This window comes from Chroicocephalus ridibundus, chromosome 6 (assembly GCF_963924245.1).
Source record: "Chroicocephalus ridibundus chromosome 6, bChrRid1.1, whole genome shotgun sequence".
In the NCBI taxonomy this organism is placed as follows: domain Eukaryota; kingdom Metazoa; phylum Chordata; class Aves; order Charadriiformes; family Laridae; genus Chroicocephalus; species Chroicocephalus ridibundus.
Genome location: NC_086289.1, coordinates 6,899,406 through 6,917,968, shown reverse-complemented (window position 1 = coordinate 6,917,968; position 18,563 = coordinate 6,899,406). Strand labels below are relative to the sequence as shown.

The 18,563-nt window shown below is 41.6% G+C and overlaps 1 protein-coding gene across 1 annotated transcript in view; it reads left to right on the top strand.

Moving 5' to 3' along the window:
- GRK5 (G protein-coupled receptor kinase 5) overlaps positions 1–18,563 on the top strand; it is a 170,293-nt gene continuing 151,730 nt past the window's right edge. The window contains exon 1 of the mRNA XM_063338271.1: positions 1–266. Within this exon, the coding sequence (XP_063194341.1) occupies positions 215–266 (52 nt within the window). The 5' untranslated portion in view covers positions 1–214. The remainder of the gene's footprint in view (positions 267–18,563) is intronic.

Genomic DNA, 18,563 nt, shown 5'->3' with positions numbered 1-18,563 from the left:
CGAGGCGCGGCGGGAGCAAGACAGCGCGGAGAGCGCCGCCTCCGCTCGGGGCGGGGGGGGGGAAAGCGCGGAGAAGACGGGAGGAAGGCAGGGATCATGCACGGGGGGATAGCGGGCTAGGGGCAGGAGGCGGGTGGTCGCCCGGAGACTCCGCACCTCGGGAGTGACGTCCTGCTGCAGTGCCGCTGCCTGCCTACGCTGCCCGAGCTCGTCAATGGAGCTGGAAAACATCGTTGCCAACACCGTCTTGTTGAAAGCCAGGGAAGGTGAGAGAGCGGCGGGAGGGGAGGGAAGGCTAAGAGCATCCTTGTCGCAGTCGCCCCTCCGCGGAGCGATGACCGCGGGGGTGCGGGCGGGTACCGGCGGGGCTGCGCGCCGGTCCCGGTGCCATGTGGCCGAGCCGGCTTTGGAAACGGCTCTTTTCAGCCCCGGTGAAAAGGAAAATATCGCTTTCCCCTCTGTGTACGGGGGTTTGGGAAAGGAAGTGAATGAGATTGCAGAGATTACAATATTCGCCCATCTCTTCCTTCCCCCTTCCCGCCCCCCCCCCCCTTATCCCCCCCCTCATCCCCCCCCTCAAATCTGGTCCCACAGATTGTGCTATTTCAGCGTCTATTGTTAAAGGTCAGCTGCAGATGCATTCATTCAAAAGGGCTTAGCAAATCTGCAAATAGCTTTCCGCGCCGTGTGGTGAGACCGGCAGGATCGTATCGCTACAACGTACAGTCATTGCCTTATTCGGCGTTATTAGGTGATATCATGTTGCTGCAAACATGCCCATTGTTGAGAGTCTGTTTGTCCCCAGCCGGAGCCGGGCAGAAGGACCGGGGGCTCAGCCCCCGGGCTGCCGGTGCCCCGGAGAGGCGCGGGGGCTGGCTGAACCCGGGGCTGCCCCCGCTGTGCCCCGGGTGATGCTGGTGCCGCCGGCACGGAGCAGCCGCTGCTCGGCGCGGTGAAAATACGCTGGGATGCCGCGGGGCTCTCTTGGGCATCTCCGTCCTCAAGAACCCGCAAACCCCGATACCGCCGGCAGATCGGGCTCGCAGGGCTTTCCCTCCACCCCCTCCGGGAAGGGAGGTGTTTCCCTCTCTCGGTGCGTGCCCGAGGGAAGGCACCGCACCGCGGGCGCGGAGCCGGGCGCTGCCCACGGCGGGGCCGGGGGCTCCCCGCGGAGACCCCGGCCATCCGGAGTATCCCCCCCGCCTGGGGGATGAGCGCCACGCACAAGCAACACGTCTCACGGTTGCAGCATCACTGCCAAGATGTGATCCTTTTCTGCCGGTTGCAACCCGGTTTTATATATGTATTTATTTATTTGCTTATTGTTTGAAATAAGACATTTTTTCAAGCCTTTATTCAAACTTCTGTTCCCTGAAAACACTTGCTAGACAGGGCGTTTTCAGGTGCGGTACAGCCTGCAGCCTTTTTCCCCCACTGTTTTCTGAAGTGCCTAGAATTGCCTGTTGGCGAGGCCGGGGACCGCTGGTGTGGACTTCAGCTTTGGTCACTCTGAAGCTATGGGAGTACGAGTAAAGCAATATTAGTCTTGTGAAAGAAATCATTCAAGTAGTCCTTCACTGGAGTGATTCTTTTGCTGGGAAAATGGTTCAAATTGTAAAATAATGTTTATATAACTCATGGGCTGTTGAACTTGTGAGGCTTAGATAAAGAGTAAAGTCCTGAGATCCTCCCAAAAAAGCTCTATAAATAATAAGGGCAAAGGTATTATTCCATTCAGCAGATCAGTGAATTATAACTTTCTGACTTTTGATGGAGAATTTTTATTTTCTGTTGTCATTTGTAATGTTGTTTTGGATGCAGTTGTTGCTACCAGCAATACAGCGCTGGTTTAGATTTCAGTAGACTTTAGGAATACTTTAAAAGACTGGTATTAATTACAGTTATTGTGTGCTGTTTTTGGAGAACCAGTATTTTGCAAGTAATTTTAAATGTGCCACTCAGTTTTATGGTCTTTTTCTACCATCTTCAGCAAGATGGTAACAGTAATGTTGTTTTATTGTGTTAAAGTCATATTAAGCTGTAAACTATAATCCCAATGGCAGAACTTTATCAAGATTTACTCCAAACTAGATTGCAACTTTTCTTTTAATCATGGATGAAGCTCCAACAACACGTTTTTGAGGCCTGGTGCTTATTTATTTTGAAAGCTTTTTTGGAGGGGGTGTGAAATTTTTTGAAATGAAGAACGAAGGACAAGTTATGTACCTGACATCAGAGCCACAAGTATTATGTCTGTATTGTGTATGTTTCCACATTTTTAGTTGTCATTGCGAGCTGCTGCGAGTAAAGTGTTTTTAAAATTTGCAAGGAGTAATGTAGGTGGATGTCATTGCAGATGAAGAAGACGGACAGCATATGGAAGACCAAGAGTAAAAGCAAATGAATACATTGAGGATTATGGTATTTAAAAATAAGTTTGCTCCAGGTCCTGCAGACTCCATCAGTAGATTTAGCTGGGTGAATGCATAGCCAAAGCCAAGTACATGCGTGTGTATTTCCACTTGTTAAGTCAAAAGTAAAAGCTGTATTAGCTCAATTATGTGGAGGTTGGTGCCTGCAATGTGGTACTTAATGTCAGAAGAAGGAAAATGATGGGATCCACACTGCAGATGTTAGAAAAAGCAGAAGTTTCATCACAATTGCCAGGGGAACACAAACCCAGTATCAGTAGCAAAAGGGAAATTTCAGATTAGTTTTGAAGGGAGGCTTAGGTAGACCTGCAACATTAAGTCCAGCGGTGAGGACTTTTGTAGGGGACTCGGAAGTAGGGCTGAGTGACCACCGCAAATATTTTCTAGCAAATATTGGTTTAAATTTTGCAACTCATTTGCTTTGGCCTTGGGACTGTTTTTTTTCTGTTGTCCCTTGTGGAAGTTCCTTTGTGACTAAGTTGCACTAAAGCAACCCCCGATGCAAAGTGAACTTTTTAGCTGAAATACCAGGGAGCGAGTTTTATAGTTGTTATACAAATACTTGCGCTCAAATCTTGATGATTACAATGAGAAGCACACCCAGAATTAACTGATGCCATGTGATACACGAGTAATCTTATTAGAGCGACAGAAAGAGTAAATGCAGTTCACATAGGTGAAAATGTATTTCACTGAATAATTTTGAGCAAAGAATAAATTTCAGGAAATCTTAATCTTTTTTTGCAGAATATGAAGTTTTTGACACAAAATTACACATAAGTTGCTTGTTATACTCAGAAGTCTGCCAGTCTGAACACGTAACAAAGAGAGTTTTATTGTATTTGGAAGTTCATTTATAATTTATTAGGAATAAATTTACGCTATTTCCTCAGCTATCATTTCTCATTTCTTGGATGCACAATCCCATTTCACAAATCGCTGGTCTCTTTTAGGACTGAGTAGAAAATACATCTGGTTTAATTATTAGGAACTAAATAGGTATTTGGGACCATCTCGTATTGCCTGAGGAAAAGAATAAGCAGGGAAGGGAAGACAAGAAAGATGAGAATCATAAAAAGAAAAGCAAAATAATAACAATTGCAGTCATTTCAGGTTGAGTAAGAACCCCAAATTATGAGGTGGTGAAACATTTATCTGGATCTTTTCATTAGCCTTCTTGTTTCTGAGTCTCAGAACAATCATGTCTGAACCACAGAATCATCTAGCCATTACTAATGGAGATACATCATGCTGCTAGCAGCAAGTCCAGGTTGGTGAATCAATCCCAATTAATTTTCCCAATTTAAAGTTGTTTGACAGAGGACATCATCAGAACCAAGGAGCCAACAGAGGGGTCCAGGAGAGACCGAGGACTGAGTCACCCAGCGTTTCAGAGGAACTTTAACAGCCCCAACCCAGAGAAGCTTTAAAGCACATCCATACAGCCATGAATCTACCCCCGCCTGTCAAAAGCAATAAGCTAATAAAAGACAAGTCCTTCAAAGAGGCTGATGATTAAATTATAATGTTTGTATGAAAAACAAACAATGTGGTCAGATAAGCATGACCAAGGCATCATGATTGCCTAGATACTTTTTATCATGATCCATTCCTTCCTAGCCATGAGAGCAGTCTTCCCTCCTGTTACCAGCTGCTTCTGTGCACGTGAGCTTTCTCAGACAACCTGAAACACATTTCAAAACCAAATTCCCACTATAGTGTTCAAAGGCAATTCCTGCCACTTTAAAGTTTTAGTGATAACTAAATTATTCATTGTGGTTATCAGTTTTTAAAACAGCTAATTTGGAAGATAAACTATTATTTTTCTCAGACGTGGGGTAATGTGCAAAGCTTGCCATCTAAACCTGGTAAAAGGAAAAAAACTTTCAACCACTAAAACATAACACAAATGCTGCTTGTTTTTGTTTTTTCTTTAGGTAGACTGAGATTCTAAAATAAGCTTATTTATGGCACCCAAGCAGAGCCTTTGATGGGCCTAGCCAAAAGGGGCGACCTTCTTTTCTATATCTCAGAATTTTTTGATGAGTGCACACTGATGCCATATAACATGTGAAATGTGCCTGGTCATAAATTGCTGTATTTTTAGCTTGCTTTTGCAGGATGATCACAGGAGAGATTTGTGCATGTCCTTATTGGCAAAAGACTAGCAATAAATCCTAAACAAGAAGCGCGATTGCTTTCCAAGAACTTGGCTGCCGAGCAATTGGAAAAAGGGCAGTAGAACAATGAAAAGCATATTTTGAAGGAAAAAAAGGTGACTATAGCGACAGCCAAAACCCCATGGAGAATATGATTATTGCAACTTAACTTTAGCAACTCATTAACTGGTGCTTTGAATGCAGAATCTAAGGTCCTGTCCTGTATCCCTTGATATAAAAATAAAGCACTTTGTAAGGGAAGTGTTGTCTCTATAAGCGGAGGAAGCTTGCATGCAGTGACTCAGTTTAGTTTTCTTTTTGGAGTTCAACAGAAGCTCTTCACCACTGCAATAACTTAAAAAAAAATATAAAAATTCCAAGAACAGAATCAGCCATTACTTCGCATGCAACAGCGTGCTTTTAACCAGTAGTTTAAAAAAATGAGGTTCCTTTTCAAGCCTGTAACTGTTTCTTTCTGGAAAAAAAATAAAAATCCCAAAGAGTCCAGAATATTTCATTATATTCTAATCAAGGAAATTCAGAAAATAGGAGTCTTCAGGCCTTTGTGAAAAGCACGTTTAAGTCTGAATGACTAAAGATCTCCTTTTACAGAAGGGAGTTATTTCTGTTGCCATACCTGGCTTAGAGCAAGTTTGTGTGTCTGCGTGTGTAGAACTGGCTTGAAATCCTCTTTCCATGTGTTGTTTTTTGTAGCAAGGCTGATGCAGAGCAAGTTAGAGCTGCTGTAGCTGTGCTCTTGGTGGGCATTCTGTTCTTCGGGAGTTTTCCCTTGTTGCTGACTACACCAGATTGCAATCATGGGCAGCAGGTCTTGGCATGTGGCAATGCTGGAGAAACCAAGAGCTCTTCCACCCAAACTTCTTTACTGACGAGAGAGGACTATGCCCCTTTGTGTGTGGTGTTGCTGTGGAACTGTGATTTTTATTTTTTTTTATAGCCTAATTGCTATCATCTAGTTTGTTGGGTTTGTAAACACTTTAAAGAATATTGAGGACTGAGCTGTCATGATCTCTCAGGTTATTAACACATAGAAGCTATTAACTAGTAAAACTTCTAGAACAAACGTTAACTATGGACGTTTGAATAGGGCTACTTACCTTTGCTCCATTAATCTCATGTGACTGCTTTCCTCAAGTGCAAAATCATAAATCTAGGAAGAGATTGCCTGTATTCATTATCAATATATTCCTTTTCTGAGAAGGCTTTAACTTAGTGTCACTGAAATTGTCCATTCAGAAAAGAATTTTCAGTATTTAACCAAGACATAGGCATGATTTTTGACTATATATAGATTTCTGTATTAACTATTCTGAGATAATTTAGGCAAAAATATCTGAAAGAGGTGGTTTTTAGGGATGTTCTATTGAGAGTGTTACCAGGCCAGCAGCATTTGAACCAAACTAACACGTGTCTTTGTGATAAGCAGCTCCAGAATGAAAGCTTCAACCATGGTCTTGCCCTGAGATGGGTCCTACTGCATGTATCCATGCCTTTGTCACCTGTGTGATGTGTGCGCTGCCCCATTTTGAAGGCAATAAAGAAGAAACAGCTAAAAAGGAATGCCCCAGCTCTGTCTTTGCTGTTTCTAGGCCCTGGGGGTGTGTTATACCTGTTCAGTGGTTGACCTTGCTTCCTTTTTCTTCTATACTTGCAGACAGTACAATAGGTTACTATTGAAAAGAACCCAAAAAACCCACCCCTGCGTCATTTCAGTCTTACTTCTTGGAAGATGCGTTCCCTTTCCAGGTACTGCTTTGCTAACTAAGATCTGCTAATGATTTCTCTTTCCCCAACTGAAAAGATGAACATCTGAGTGCTGAGGACTTTGATGCTTGCAGTGAAGGGTCTGAAGCCCTGATCGTGTGTTCAGACTTATTAATACAGATGTGCTCTGATCCTCATAAAACTCAAAGCTGACTGCTAGGATGTAGGCAGGGTCCTCTTGCATGTGTAGAGACAAAAGTTGTATTTTTATTGCTTGGTTGACTTATGTATTTAGGCATGTAGCTGATTCTTCTCCTACGCTATTTTTATGCCAGCGCTACTCTGTGAATGACTTCTGGTTTGTATTGATCCAAAGAAAGCTACTGAAGCTCTAATTCAAGTGCAAGTGGTGGTGCTAAAGTCAATGGGATTATTTCCATGGGTAAAATATCCACAAAATCACATCAGAATCCATATTGGTGCATTGAAAAAGTTTAAAAGCAAATTATTTTATCCAAGCAGTTACTGACTTCATAAAATATTAGTCAAAACCCACCAAATAAATAAGGGTTCCTCTTCCTTTACAACTGGATAGGAAATACTACCTTTCCATCCGTTTCTCTTTTTTTTTGTCAATGAAAATGGTAGCTAAGGATCTAACTCGTGCTCATCTATAAGATCTTCCCCTGGGTCTCTATTTCAAAAATATTCTATAAGCTGTATGAGTTTTCTGTGTGGCAGTGGGTAAGAAGAGAGTTGATTGCTTCTTATTTCTACAGGCACATAATCTAAACAATAACAAGATGATATAATCCTAATATTTCTTTAAGACCACAGGATGTGAAATTAAATTAAAAGGCCAGGAAAATAAAGAACCCTGCAGTTTGATTACACTCAGCTGGATTATCTTTGTAATTATTTTGCTAGGAGGATTTGAGAATGCATACTACTTTGTGAGAAAGATTAGGCAGGGAAACCAAAATTAAAGTAAACATTCTGAAGAAAATATTGCATCGATGATGGGTATTTTATTTCATTTAAAAAAATAATCCATAGGATTGCCAGTTAAAATGAAAGGATGGAACAAAACATAGGTAAGGGGGAAGATGGATGAGGCTGCGAAGTCTGTGGAACTGGCTCCGCTGCTTCTAGTTCATACAATGTCTCTTCAGATATAGTTGAAGAAACTGTCACAAGCATTTATTCAGGAATGAAGGGCAGGCTAAAAGGAGGAGAAATGCACACAAGTACTTGAGACTCAATTTGGACCTGGGAGTGAATAATGCAAATAATATTAATGAAGGAAGGGCGGCTGTCTGTGCTGTAGGGTGAAAATAGTTATTCACAGATAACTTCTTAGTGGCACAATGAAGTCTGAAAAATTTGTATATCCATCACTTCCAGCATGTAGAAGTCCGCTTACTATGCATGAGTAGTCCCTTGGACTTCCTGGGGATTGAAAATGCAGCTTGTTTGTGCGTGGTCTGCAAGGCTGGGACCTCAGGGATCAGTCAGTTCTCATTGCTGTGATGCTGTTCAAGTCAGTAAAACTGCACCGATAAAACTGAAGTGAACAAACCATTTGCAGCCATCAGGAAAGGCCTGCTATGTCATTTGGTCCGTTGTCCTCCATGCACTTTTAAAAAAGTTTTAAACAGTTTTGGTATAAAAATGACTCAGGTTATGGGACCTCTTTACCTCTTTCTCTTGAGGTTGTTTGGTTTTGGTGTTTTGTTTTTTTTTTTTTTTTTTTTTTTTTTTTTTGCAGTCCCAGGAAATCTTGATTGTTCTAATTAAATATTCCTTACTTCCTGCTCCTTACTCACGTAATCCCTTTTCTACAGTTTTCATTCTCCAGGTACTTTCTGTTTCCCATCAGTTATAATCTTGCCAAGTTCAGCAGGTTTTGTTCTTTCTTCCATCTAGCTTGTTGGCTTGCAGGGCCCACCTCAAATTTCGTGCAGTCAGTCCTTAGGACAAGTTCTCTCCCGGCAGTGGGTTCCGAGGAGGTGTGCCTGGGGACAGAGTGGGTCGTGCAGGCAGTCTGAATCCACTCCTCACTCTGGCTCACCTAAAAAATTAGCTGAAATAATCGCTGGTCAGTTGGAGAGGGGCACTGGGGCAGAGATAGCACCGAACAGGGTATTTCTGAATAGTTTCTAGTTTCCATCAGTGAGGTTGCTTATGGAGTTCCCTGTTGCCCTGAAGATGCCAAAGAGGCAGTTAATAAGCAGCAGTAGCAGCTATTTTTTGCATTGGTTGAGTGTTCTCTTGGGTCCCATTGAATGCATGATTTCACTATGAGCCCAGCTTTTTCCTGGTAGGCTGAGGTTATATTACAAGTTCTAGAAATTACCTTATTTTCAGTACAGTACCTCTTTTGCTTAACTACTCAGAGCCAGTCTCTAGTATGCACACGGTGACTTCTAGTATGCTGTTTACTAGCTCCCAATGCTCCTGGACTATTCCCTTTTTCCTAGCATCATTCTCCCAGTGAATAAATTTGGATGGTTTTGCTTCCTCTCCCTGTTGCAGTAGTCTAATTTTTTCTAGACTGAAATTCCCATATCTTATTCTTCCCACTTTTCTAATGTTTCTAGTTTATCTTCCTGCACTTCTGTTTCTGACACCACCTTTGAATTTGAGAAGTCTTTGATGTACTGTTTAAAGCATATTTAATTAGGTGGGATTAATTGTCAGTTTACTGGACATATTGTATGTATTCTCTTTCTTGATGTATTTTCTGTTGTGTGTTATCCTTCGTTGTTCTTTGGTCAGTGTTTAGTCTGTGTGACAAGGCTCTTATCTAAAAATTACTGAAATTGTTCTTCTCCCCTCCCCATATGTTATGGGAGACCTTCATAATTCTATAGAAGGTCTTTTTTTTTTTTTTTCCCCAATGAAAGCTTTGGACTCTGCCTGAATGAGCTCGCTCCCTCAGTTTTATCTAGCCATCTAGTTTGTCTCAGGAAAGGGACTGCCTGCCAGAATGGAGAAACTCTGTGACGTTACAGTTGCATTCATTTGGCAGCATCTGCAGAAGGCACTGGTGGAGAATCTCATCTTGTGAAAAAAGTCAAAAAAAAAAAAAGAGAGAGAAGTGCAGCTGGACAAAGAGGAGATTCAGAAACAAAGGGAAGATGTCAGTGATGCCAAGTGAAAACAACACCGATGAGTCCTCAGTGACGCTTCTGTCAAAAACGCCTGTAGACAGCACAAGGGGACTGACATCTTTAACATGCAGATGAGTTGGTAACAATGAATGCTGGGCTAAATCATCATTCAGCCAAGTTTGCCAAAATATATGCGGAAGTTATACATACGTATTTCACATTGGTGCTGTTCAATCCTTGACGTTCTATTTTGTCTTGTGTTTCTGCTGATTTCATCTTCCCGTTGCTTTCCTTCCTGCTCCCTCATAGGTTTGGTTTTGTTTCTTACTGGGGATGGAGGTTAGATTGGGAATTCCATTCAGCCTGTGTACCTTTTTCCATCTTTAGTTTTGGTTGTTACAGATTTCTTTTTTATTATCTTTTTGGTCCTCTGGATCTCCTTGAAGTTGGTTGCCTCTGGTCCAGCAGGAAAAATTTTAGTCGTAAGTACGTGATAAGCAGGAGAAATTTTAGTGATCAGCATGCGATAAACATGATAGTGATAAATGGGATAACATCTCACTACCAATTTTAGTGATAATCAATAGGGTTGCTTTCTGTAGGGGTGATCTTGCTACTTGCATGGCAAACCTTTCTCCAGCAGAAGCCCAATGGGACAACCTACCTTTCCTCTTTTATTGAGAAACATGGTGCAAAAATGCAATTGCTCACCCTGCAAGTTTTGCACGGGAAATTTTATTTGGTTAACAAATACGGAAAATTAAGAGAATCTGAACACTCAGCCATAATCCTCTTACTGTTAAAGGAAGAATAGTTGTCCAGTGCCACATTTGGAAGTAGTGAAAAAGCTTACAAATACAGGAGTTTGGACTAATTTATGAATAAACCCTTTCTGTCTCCCTCCATAGCAATTCCACATCTACATTTCATCTCTGAATCATGATTTTGTGTTTCTGAGGATGCCAAGTTATAAATCATACATTGACTGAGAATTCCTCATGAAGCACACATCTGGGGAAGTTTGTGCTTTGTTTATTTCGCCAGCAGCTGAGTTTCAGGAAGAATTATCCAGATGACTTACATATGATGTAAGCTTCTCTCAAGGTTACAGTACACCTTTCCTGGAAGCCTTGTGCGTTTAGCGTGCATCTCCTTTTACTATTTGCTCAATGAGAGACATAGGAATGGTTCAGGAATTTAAAAAAAAAAAAAACCAAACCTGAGCTCTCGGTTTGGAGAGCTGGTAATAGAACAGAAAAGTGTTTGGAGTAAAGTTCCTTCTTTCCACGTGTTATTGACTGACACTGAATAGCAGCAGGTGCCTATGGAAAGGCATGGATAGAATGATCCATCCCCAAGTCTGAGCAGAAGGTGGCTTTGCCCTATGGTGTTTAATAGAGGGATCTATCCTTTATGAATTTATTCCATCCCTTTTTGGCCACACTTGTAATTTTGGCCTGAGCAGCTTCCTGTGGCAATGAGTTCCATCAAGAATGCAAACTTCTCCACATGTGTACTTCATGAGGGACTCTCAGTTGATGCATGACAGGTTTTGGCAACCTCAGAAAGCAGTCATTGTGAAGATGTGGAAGTGTCTTGGAGGGGAAAGAAAGGGAAGTATCTGCAAATCAATCAAACAACTCCATTGTGGTTTGTTTCTTTGATTGTTTCTTTCACATGTTGATTTCATTGCTTCTACCCTGATTTCTATTAGGTCATTCATGATTTTATAACCCTTTATCACATCCCCTTAGTAGTCTTTCTCCAGATGGAAAGGCCCAAGTCTATCATCTCTGTCCCTTTGCATGTTCTAATTCTGTATCCATTTTGAAATGGGTGACCAAAACTACACGCACGTGTTTGCACTATGCGCAGTGGCACAGTGATGCTGACCGCTTCATACTTTGTTCTTGTAACAAACTTAACTTGATGTTTGTTTGCTCTCCCCCCCCCCCCCCCCCCCCCATCTTAAGTATTCATTACTAGGCCTACTGACAACAACCTCAGGAATTTGTCTCCTGAGCTGCAGTGTTTAATTTAGAGCCCATCGCTTGGTGTGCATAGCAAGAGTCATTTTCTTTCACCTGGAACACTGTGCTGTCTGATGTAGAATTTAATCTCCCTTTTTTTTTCTTTTTTTTTTCCCCTGAACTCTTAAGTGATCCAGTACCGCAACATACTCCTGCAGCTCTGTGCAGGCTGTTTGTTACAACTGTCCTGAAGAAATTCATCTTGGCAGCAAATGTCATCTTGCTATTTATCTCTTTTCCAGACCGTTTATGAATACACTGAGTAGCCCGAGTCCTACCGCAGATCTCAGTGGCACCCCACTAGCAGCCTCACTCCACTATCAAATTTTTATCCCTGATTTCTCATCTTGTCAACTGCTGCTGACTCACAACAGGGTCTCCTCTCCAGAAACAGTTTATTTTCTTAAGAATTTTTGGTGGAACTCAATGCCAAAAGAACCCCACTGTTCAAAAGTGTCAGAAGCCACCTGTGCGAGCAGCTTTGACTACAGCCAACTTGTTCCAGAGGTGGAGAAGAAAAGCAAAAACCTGTGAATGAGAAATGTTGGAATTTGCCAGCTGATGGCAGTATTCGAAGGAGCCATCCCTGTGACATCTGAGGATTGGCAAAAAAAAGTATCAGGGTTGCACCAGGGCCTGAAAGACAAGGTCCCAGGTGAACACTGTTAAAACAGGCACTGCTTGAATTTACCCATCAAATCTCTGACCACCTGAAGCTGTTGTAAGGTCAGCAATCACTTCTAATGCCACAGAAGAGCATGATACGTGCCAGTAGGCCACTGTCCAACACGTGCTTAAAAAAATAAACCCAACCCTAATCTCCCACCCTGCCCCCAAACCCTGCCAGTCCCCGGGTGGGGGGGGGGGAGAAAAAGAGAAAAGAAAGGTGCTTTCAGGTAATTATTCTTCAGGACCTGTACACTAAATACTTACTTTTGTCTGCGCATACATGCACAGGATCAACTTCTCTCATCAGGCAGCCTAATCTGAAATCTCTAGCAGGTCTCAGGACATTTGTTATTCTGGCTCATGCAAAGCTCCAGCTGCAAAATGTTTATTTGGCTGTGAAAAGTCTATGAAGTAACAAACTTTGATGGATTCAGCATATTGTTTTCTCTTCCTTTTTTGGGATGCTCTTTGCCTCCAGCTCTCATGGGGAACACATCTCTCTTTTTTTCTTTTTTTTTTTCCCTGTACATCAGAAATATTAGACACCTCAAGTGACTGTCAATGTGGGTAGCACAGGTACGAGCCATGCTCTGCTTGCAACCCTTTTGTGGCAGTCTGCGCTGCAAACACATTGCCTAAAAATAATGGCATAATATGACTGCGCAGCACTAATGTTTAACCTCGCTATGATTTCAAGTTGCTAGTAGTTTATTCTTGCCTATTAGCAGTTTACAGGTTGAATAATACCATGACACTGGGATTATTCGTGGAGCCAAGTCAAGGAAGTAAACTCTGGCTTTGTGAGCATAGTTGGGAAAGTAGGTAGAGAAATATATTATTTCTTGAGTGACCTCTCTAAGACCTCCTTGTGGTGGTTGTTATAAACAAACTGGTAATTGGAAAGTTTAGAATAAATAGAAGTCAGCTTTTTAAAACTTATGGATGTGCTATGTAAATGACCCTTCCAAAACGAAGCTCCAGTCTATATGTTATAAATCCTTTGCAAGAGGATTGTTTGAATATATTTTTAAGCAAACATTTACCAGCAGTGTGAAGGCATTAAGCTTGTTTAGAAGCCCAGAAATGTTTTACAAGTTGAGGACAGAGCATGCTTTTGTTTGGAGTCTTGGGCCTAAGTTTTCAAAAATACTTAGTGATTTCTTTTTATGTTTCGGATTTTAGATACAATGAGTTGAGAAAGAATTAATATTGGGAATGAAACCCTGGATATTAAAATGTATATTCTGTGCATGGAACAGCCAAATGTGAGAGGTCTGGCATGTTTCTAGGGCCAGATACCGAGGAGAGCAGGCAGCAAAGCTTTGATCTCTGCCCTTTGTTAATCTCCCTGCTCGAGGTGATGGCTCAGGTGTTAGGATACGGCGTCGCATTTTGAAAGAGAAGGCACAGAAGGCTGCTGTGCTGCCTGTGTGAATCTGCTAGTGCAGGTGCAAGCTGAAGATGCCTTCCTATAAACGCTAAAGCAGGTAAATACATTTCAGATGTGACTAGTCCCGTAAAGTGAATAATTTGTTGACAGAGGCAATTTGAGCAATTGCTCATCAGTGAAAGTAAATGCTTCACATCCCAGGCTATTGCCTGCTAGTAGGGGAAAAAAATAAATTTGAAAAAAACCATATTTTGTATAAGCCTAGCACCTAATTTCAGCAAATGATTGTGTGAAGACCATCTTTTTTAAGGAGGTTTTGCTTGTTTCATTAAAAATGGGATGCGATTTGCAGATACTTCTCTTCACTAACAAAGATCTGCACTATTACCATTGAATCTTTTAATCTGGGCTGATGGCAAATCACAATGAATGTGTGTTTTATAAAACAGAAGTGATGTATTAACTTCTCTAATATCTTCTTGCAGATGAAGTTTCATTTGATCTTAGTAGATGAAGTTCAGCTGGAGGATAAAGCTAATTTTTAGGATTGCATAATTTTGCAAGGGAGTGAATTTTGCTCTTTGTAAGTCTTACGGTTTTCCTCTGGGGAGGGGGAAAAGGGAGAGGAACAGCTTGACAGGAATCAGTTGTTTTGATTTAGGAGAATGTGAGGAAATGGCATCTTCCAATAAATACAGATTTTATTAAAGTTGAATACTGTGACAAATAGTTCAGACTTAGAACTTCAGATTTGGTATGTAAGCAGAGTAACTCCGCTGAGATTTGTGTGCATTGCTAAGATTAATGAAATATACTTTGTAAAGAAGGGTAATGATTCACTGTGTAAAAATAGGCAGCATCTTAAAGAGCTTGTAAACAGAGCTATTAATTTTAGGACTAGAATCTTATACTCCTTGTCTTAGTCTGAGAGTAATGTCACTACTCTCCATGACACTATTCAGCAGGTACAAATTCAGCTCTTAAATAGATTTTAAAATAAATTTTAAAAGTGGCCACAGTTGCATTTTTGTTTGCGTGTTTTGTCCATCCTTTGAAATATCTGTATGATACTTTTACTGTATGAAATATTAATCTCTTCCATTTTAAGCCATCTTCTACACCACAAACCCTGCTTGATACATTTGCTGCAGTCAGTTAGTAATAACCATTACAAAAGGAGCCACAGCTGATGTGCCCCTCCTTTTCTACCTACTTACCTCAGGGTTTTGCAGTCTAGAAAGCACTCCTTGGTGTGAGTCAGTAACAAGATCTTCTGATTATTATTTTTTTTTCCTTCCCCCCCCAGTGTTGATTGTGCTTAAGGCTTAGTCTGATGCTGCATTTCTCCCTTGATTTAAAGGAAGGGGAACGACTTTCCTCTTCTCTTTCATAACCTCAGGTCTTGTAGTTTTGATTCATTCTTTTCAGTATCAGAGAGAAGCTTTCTTTGGCTTATTGCAGCTTTGTGGCGATCTTCCCAACAGTTCCTGCCTTATTCCACTGTCTTGATCTTCTGCATGAAGCGTATATTTGTTTTCTTTCAAAAGAAGGAAGCCTCAAAATTTGGGCAGGAGCCAAAGGCTCAATTCCAGCTCAATGGTATTAAATTGTAGTTAATGGAACACAGCGAAATCAGCATCGTTTTCTGTTGGACCCACTGGCCGTGAGTGTCTTTCTTTTTAAGCTGAAAGCACAAGAAAACATATTTGGGTGCCAGCTCCTTTCACTTTTGACAAATAAGCCAAAGGCCCATCTTACTGCTTCCACAGGAATATTAGTAATTGCTTTGTATCAATGGGGTAAGCACAGAGATCACAAATACAGTTGTAGGACAGACTGGGTATAGAGCACTCACCTGAAAGAAGTGCATTGAAAGCTAGAAGTTGTGAACAACATGAAGATCATTGCAAGTTTTCCATCCTGGGCTGCACCTGATGACGTGCACTGGCACAAGTGTTAGCCTTGGCCACTCTCAGTCTCTGGGCTCTCTATGAAGCCCTGTATTATTTGTCTTTTGTACCTGATGTTCTTGATGTTCTTTAAACACTAAATGTAAATATTTGTATTTAGTGTATTAATATAATCTAAATATTTTTTTTATTCCTTTGGGAAGTGGGCAGATAGATACAACCAGAGCCATAGAACTGTGTGAAGCCTGTAGGTTCTTTGAATTTTCTCCTCCAACTCTTCTATTTACTGTTTTTACCATTCTTGCCGAGTCCCAAACCTCTCTTTTCAGATTAAAGAAAAGAATCCATGAACTCATCTCTATACAGTAACCTGCCTATAAAAGAGTCAGTTTAGTTGACCAGACCAGTATCTAGATATTTAAAACTTAAATGCCTGGACTTCCATGACAAAAATCTGTAACAACTGGACTAGGCCTGATGGTAATTTGTGCTCTGACTGTAACTTGTTTTTAAAAATGAAGCAGTGTTGGTTGGCAAGCACCTTTCTTTCTGGCCAGGGGTATTCCATATACCACTCATTACAACAAAGTGAGAAGTGATGGGGATTTCCACCAGGACATGACCCGTGACTGTGAACATGCTATCATTTATAATTGTTCATATCTGTAGCTATCTACATCTGCCTGTGGTGTTATTCTATATGTTTTTCATGAAAACATAATAATATTGTGTATTTCTAATATTGCAGAGGCTTATTCCTCTGCCTAGCTGAGCTCTGCTTAGAAATTGTTTGGAAATGGTCTTTTCACTGGTAACTATTTAATCAGAATTGATCTAACTCCTCTTTCTTCATCCTGGCTTTGCTTGGCAAACTTTGCAAGGCAAACTGAGCTGCGTGGGGGTTGTCCAGAGCCTTTAGTTGTTTTAATGTTTGCAGCCCGCTGTAAGTTTGAGTGAAGCTTCCTGAGAGGCTGCTGTAACCAGGCTTTGGGCAGGGTGAACGGTGGAAACTGCATTCCCTTTGCTGCATCACCACAATCATACAGTGCCGTCTACTCTCTGGCACAGGCTTGGCACCCTTCCCTGGCAGCTGAGGCACTGCCAGCCTGGGAAGGGGCAAAGCGAGAGGTCTCAGTGGTACGGCCCCTTCGTGCAGCCTCTGGAGAACAAACTTCCAGGCCTGGGAGATGTAGCAGGGACCCGCAGCTGTTTAAGAGGGGGCTGGGATCAGTGAGAAGGTGAGCAATTTTCTAACTATGAGTAAATCCTGCACCTGGAAAGAGGGGAGGACTCAGGAGACTGAAACTGGAGTGGGAGCAGGCCACCAAGCACCATTTTGAGTAGTGCATCCCAGCACTGGCATACAAGACTTTCCCCCCCCCACCCTCTTGTAAGTCATAATAGACGAGGCTAGAGACCAGGAGAATGGTGTCTGCCACTAGTTTGCTTTGCACATCTGAGTTAACTATCCTATCTTTCATGGTCAAAATCTCTGCTGTGACAGACCTTATTCTGTAAAGCATCTGACCTCGAGGATCTAATAAAATGGGTATTAATGCAGATGTTTCTGTTGTGTGGAAAACACAAAATATGCACTTAGGTTTTGCTGTAGAGCTGCTTGTGTGTTTTATTTTCTGTGTATAAATTGGCATATTTTATTTGTTTTGTAGTAATTTGTAATACATGGATCAGTATATTCTACAGTAACTTACCCTAATTATTCAGGAATCATCCCCTACTTAATTGTTATGACTAATTTTTCAGCTGGGTTCTTCTATTAGCTGTGTCATGTAAGAAAGTGAAAAATGCATGTCATCACTAATTATCTTACGGAGCAGTCATGATTAGTGCCACACTAATGTCCAAGCAGATCAAGGAACAATCCTATAACTGACACTCAGGCAAATTTCCCTTTGAAGTCACTGTAGACTTTGGCTGATTGAGAACCTCAGGGTTAAGTTCAGATCTTTCTTTCTTCTCAAATTTAGGTAATATCACTAATCCAGTGAATTCTTTCTGCTGCTTCGTGATATATATTTTTTTTTTTTGACACGACTGCTTTCTTTGTTTAGCATACCATATTCTTTTTGCGATATTGAATAGCAAGCACGCCTCACACTTTCTTGAGTATCCTTATTTGATCACCAAAATTTGTACTTTTGTTTTTAAATAGGTATGGCTTAATTAAATAATTGAAAATTTTCTGGAAGCTCCTGAAAGTCCTGTTTTGCCTTCTAAGTTTTGGGCTGCTCTGTGCTTAGGTGTGAAAGGCAATGTGTACATGCTCTGAAGCTGATAGCATCAACTGCAAAGCTTATAACCTTACAGTAAAGGCATAATTTTTTGCATTCAGCAATAGTTAAAAGTTTATAGGTATGAAAATCCTTATGTAGGCACTTAACCGTCTCTTGCAAAGTTATGGGATCTCTTCCAGCGGCTATGACGACAGCTCAGTAATTTCACAGAAGTAGCTGTTAGTGTTTCCTGTCCTCCTTATGAACTTTAAAAATATTCATTGTTTACTCCTGATGATAGTAGCACTGCAGATGCAGAGTCCTTTAGCGCTGCTCAGCATTGGCAAGCGCCATGAGCGATGGTGCAGTCTCTGAGCAACATAGAGTTTAAGTAAGCTGCGGCCCCGGGTAGGCGCAGGGCCAGGGTGAGGAGAGGCACCTCCCAGGTGGTCGCACGGGGGTTCTGGGCAAGAGGCGGCAGCAGGACGCACGTCCCTTGAGACCTGCTAAGCATCACACACTGACCTCGGCTGCCTGTTGTAGCAGGCATTTGCAGCCCACGAAGTTAATTCATGTTACTTCACCTCACCTCTTGACTGTAACCTGTGGAGAAAACTTTCTTCTCATGCAGCAAAATTCTACTTGTTCAAATTACCGCAAATATTTCCGCAACTGATAGCGTTTCACCATAGCTGCCATGGCATGACATTGTAGGAAAAAAGTGTATGTTGGCTGTGGACAGCTGCTTGTTTCCTACAGACAATTTACCTAAGCAGATTAAGGTCTGAGCTTTTTCAAGATATAGATATGATAAAGTACAGTGGAAAACAAGGGTTCCTGCAGCTATAGCTACCTATTGAACTTGCAGCTAAACTGAGATGGAGCATGCTGGCCACCCCGT